Source organism: Ricinus communis, chromosome 6 (assembly GCF_019578655.1).
Source record: "Ricinus communis isolate WT05 ecotype wild-type chromosome 6, ASM1957865v1, whole genome shotgun sequence".
In the NCBI taxonomy this organism is placed as follows: Eukaryota; Viridiplantae; Streptophyta; class Magnoliopsida; order Malpighiales; family Euphorbiaceae; genus Ricinus; species Ricinus communis.
This window is the reverse complement of record NC_063261.1, coordinates 11,832,987-11,837,071: the sequence shown is the minus strand read 5'-3', so window position 1 is coordinate 11,837,071 and position 4,085 is coordinate 11,832,987. Positions and strand designations below refer to the sequence as shown.

At 33.0% G+C, this 4,085-nt stretch overlaps 1 protein-coding gene across 1 annotated transcript; it reads left to right on the top strand.

Moving 5' to 3' along the window:
• Window positions 1-784: 784 nt before the first annotated feature.
• Window positions 785-2,688, top strand: LOC8260767 (beta-amyrin 28-monooxygenase). The gene is made up of 3 exons (XM_002513137.4): window positions 785-1,803; window positions 1,901-2,088; window positions 2,175-2,688. The coding sequence occupies exons 1-3, from the start codon at window positions 861-863 to the stop codon at window positions 2,475-2,477; spliced, it is 1,434 nt and encodes a 477-aa protein (XP_002513183.1). The 5' UTR covers window positions 785-860; the 3' UTR covers window positions 2,478-2,688.
• The last annotated feature ends 1,397 nt before the right edge of the window (window positions 2,689-4,085 follow it).

Here is a 4,085-nt window from a genome sequence, read left to right as displayed (position 1 = left end):
AAAGTCAAATTCTAATTGTAATTGAAAGCGAGTTTTAAAAAAACCTATATTTTTTAAAAAATAAAAAATATTAATAATTTATAAGAGTAAAAATCTAAAAATTTTAATTATTTTCATTTAGGTTAGGGCCAAACCCAAATCTATTAATTCAGTTCTAATACTCTTTTATTCATTTAACTATCATTTAATTATATCAGTTGAAATTATAATAAATATCGGAGGGTAAACTTTTTTGTTTTCAACTCTTAAGTTCTTTTTTTTTTTTTTTTCTGGTCTAATGGAGGAAAACTGTAGTGTCCATACAGTCTATCACGTTAAAGAAAGTTTCAACATAATCAATAAATATATTTCTTTTCTCGCAATGCATGTCACACTTGAATTTGGAAGTAAGAATGGGTCTTTTAAGAACAAATCAAATGGCAGCAAAATTACATAAACAAATAAGTTTATGAATATAAAATTTCATATAATGACTCTAAAATATAACCTGTGAATCAATGGCACATCATGCAAGAATCATATGTATAGCTTGCACAATCAAGAAACCCACTTATAGATAGTTATTTTATATAGCTCGTGATAAACAAAATATTTTCTTGATTCTATTGAAAAATAATTTATAATTCTAGTTAATATTGACCTTGTCATGGGTTTACTTCTCCAGCTACCATTATTTTTAAAAAATTTTAATTATTTAAGAAGAGAAATAAGCCTTAAATTTGTTGCTAAGCCTTCTTTGACTTCTCCATTGTCCTTTTACCTCAATTCTCTCTTCTATATAATACCCACACCTACTGAATGTGTTACTCAAAAAAGAAGTTGGTTTTTCAATTGAGAACCTTTAACCAAAGCCAAATAATATGGAGTTGTTCTTTCTCATAGCCTTAACCCTTTTCATTATTCTTGTCACTCTTCCAATTCTGGCTGTCTTATACAGACCAAATATTATCAATCTACCACCAGGCAAGACGGGCTTGCCATACATAGGAGAGAGCCTGGAATTTCTTTCCACAGGCAGAAAAGGTCATCCTGAGAAGTTTTTATCAGATAGAATGGAAAAATTCTCACGTCAAGTTTTCAGGACTTCAATTCTTGGTGAACAAACTGCAGTCGTCTGTGGCGCACAAGGCAACAAGTTCTTGTTCTCTAATGAGAACAAGCTTGTCACTGCTTGGTGGCCAAAATCAATCCTGAGACTCTTCCCTTCCTCTAATCAAAGCACTATCCTAGCTGAAGGCATGAGGATGAGGAAGATGCTACCTCACTTTCTCAAACCTGAGGCCCTGCAAAGATACATAGGTGTAATGGACCATATGGCACAAGTTCACTTTCAGGATAGCTGGGAAAACAAGCAAGAAGTCACAGTTTATCCGCTTGCAAAGATGTATACATTTTCAGTTGCTTGCAAAGTGTTCTTGAGCATGGATGACCCAAAGGAGGTCGCAAAGTTCGCTGCTCCTTTCAATGATATGGCCTCAGGAATTATTTCTATTCCTATCAATTTTCCTGGAACATCTTTCAATCGTGGACTCAAGGCCTCGAAGATTATAAGGAACGAAATGTTGCGTATGATTAAGCAAAGAAGAAAAGATCTTGCTGAGAATAAAGCAACTCCTATGCAAGATATACTGTCCCATATGCTGGTAGCAACTGATGAAGAAGGTCAGAGATTGGGAGAAGTTGGGATTGCTGATAAGATCATCTCTTTGCTCATTGGTGGCCACGACACAGCAAGTGCTACAATCACTTTCGTTGTCAAGTTTCTTGCCGAGCTCCCAGATATCTACGATCAAGTCTTGAAAGGTACCTTAAATTTTCAGTTTTTGTGATAGTTACATTCATACAATTATACAGTACACAGATAGATAAGTAACAAGATTGTTACATATATGGCAAACAGAGCAATTGGAGATTGCTAAATCAAAAGAACCAGGAGAATTATTGACCTGGGAAGACATTCAGAAGATGAAGTACTCGTGGAATGTTGCTTGTGAAGTAATGAGATTAGCCCCACCTCTTCAGGGTTCTTTCAGAGAAGCCTTACATGACTTCGACTATGCTGGTTTCTCTATTCCAAAGGGTTGGAAAGTAAGCTCATCATCACTAGATCACAATCCCGAAAGTTCTGAATTCTTTTGCCCTTTATCTAAAATTGTTTTCTTCTGATTTTGTAGTTATATTGGAGCACACATACAACACACAAAAATCCAGAATATTTTTCGGATCCTGAAAAGTTTGATCCTTCAAGATTTGAAGGATCAGGGCCAGCACCTTACACATTTGTTCCATTTGGAGGAGGGCCAAGGATGTGTCCTGGAAAAGAGTATGCAAGATTGGAAATTCTTGTTTTCATGCACAATATAGCGAAGAGGTTCAAGTGGAACAAGGTTATTCCTGACGAGAAAATTGTTGTTGACCCCATGCCAATACCAGCTAAAGGCCTTCCAGTTCACCTCTATCCTCAAAAACATGAGTAAATTATTTGAAGAAACCGGCTTCTCATTCAAGTCCTGCAAGCAATAACGCTTGTTTGGATGCTACTACGTATACTGTTTGTCTTCTTTATATTTGTAAAAGCAAAGTTATGGCTTAAATCTATAGCCATACAGTTGTGTTATCTTTGTCTTTTGCCTTCTCTTTCTCTTCTAGTGATCAATTCAGTATGTAAAAGTGAGTTAAATTATTTAATCTTTTCCAAACATTCAAATTTACCAGCTAAGTTAGTTATTACAGAATTATTCATGTAATAATTTACGTATTGTATAATCTTACGAAATCAATGAATTAAACTATCGTGATTACTTGTGAAACTTGATGCAAAGATTATATTAAATACCCAAGAATCATCTATTGGTTTTCTCTTCCCTTTCTTCTTTTTATTAGAAATGCGCCAACTAGATTTATATTGGACTTAATAGTATATAATTGCCAGCTGCCTGAGATATTCAATTGCACCAACTAGACTTGTGGTGCACCAAAAGAATATTTTATGCACAAAAACAAAAGGCAAACAAAAACTTTGACTTGTGGTGCACCAAAGGAATATTTTAGGATAACATGAAAATGTACAAAAGCAAAAGTCAAACAAAAACTTTCATATTGTAAAGAAAGGTGTGACATATATAAGTAACTAAATGGAAACCTAATTGAAATTTAATTATTAAATAAGTTAAGTTAAAATATTATGACTAATATAAAATCAAAATACAAAGTTTAATGATGGTTTGAGTAATTCATCTTTGTGATTGCATCATCAGTCAGTCGATATTCATTTAGGGCAATTGAACGACTTGTCGAAATCCTTCAAAATAAATCACTGATTTTCCTAAACTAACTTGTAGAAATAATGAAACCAGGACGAATCCCAAAAGAACCAATGTGAATAGCTTCTCAAAGTTAAATAAAAATGGGAGAATTTTAAATGTTTAAACCAAGTTTATAAATAAATAAAAAATAATGGAGACTGAATATTAAAGTAAATAAAAATCAATCTTAACAAACTTCCAAATCAAGAGTGCTAATTCCATCCAATTGTAATCATGATCATAAGCTTAAATATCAATTTTTCTATTTAAGTACTTAGTCTACTTATTCGAAAAAGCCGCACCAAGTGTAAATTCTCCTAATATAATTGACTCAAACCCAACATCCAAATCAAAACTTACCATTAGTCAACTGGGCACAATAGCGTTTCATATCAATTCAATGATAACATTAAGAATAATGAGAATGGCTAAACCAACATTAACTAATCGAGATAGCTGCAATTGAATTAATCTTGTTCCTTTATTTTCCTAGAGCCTATCATGCAAGCTATGTAATTTGAAAAGGCCGCAATCACACACACATGAGCTAGCTCCTTGCTACTTATGTCAATCGTTCATGACAATTACGGATCACAAACTCAAGGTTAGCAATAAAAAAATCAATATCAAATTGAGTCGTTAGTTCAATCAATATAAAAAATTCATAAACAATAAAGATAAGAAATAAAGAATACTTGAATTAAAGAAGAATTCTGTACACACAAAGTCTCACAAAATTACAATTGGAATTTATTCACTCTTGAATCAGAAACTAAAAGC

Coding starts and splice junctions, on each gene's coding strand:
- LOC8260767 (XM_002513137.4), top strand. CDS start 861: ATGGAGTTGTTCTTTCTCATAGCCTTAACCCTTTTCATTATTCTTGTC. Junction 1,804..1,900: donor CTACGATCAAGTCTTGAAAG/GTACCTTAAATT, acceptor TATGGCAAACAG/AGCAATTGGAGATTGCTAAA. Junction 2,089..2,174: donor CTATTCCAAAGGGTTGGAAA/GTAAGCTCATCA, acceptor CTGATTTTGTAG/TTATATTGGAGCACACATAC.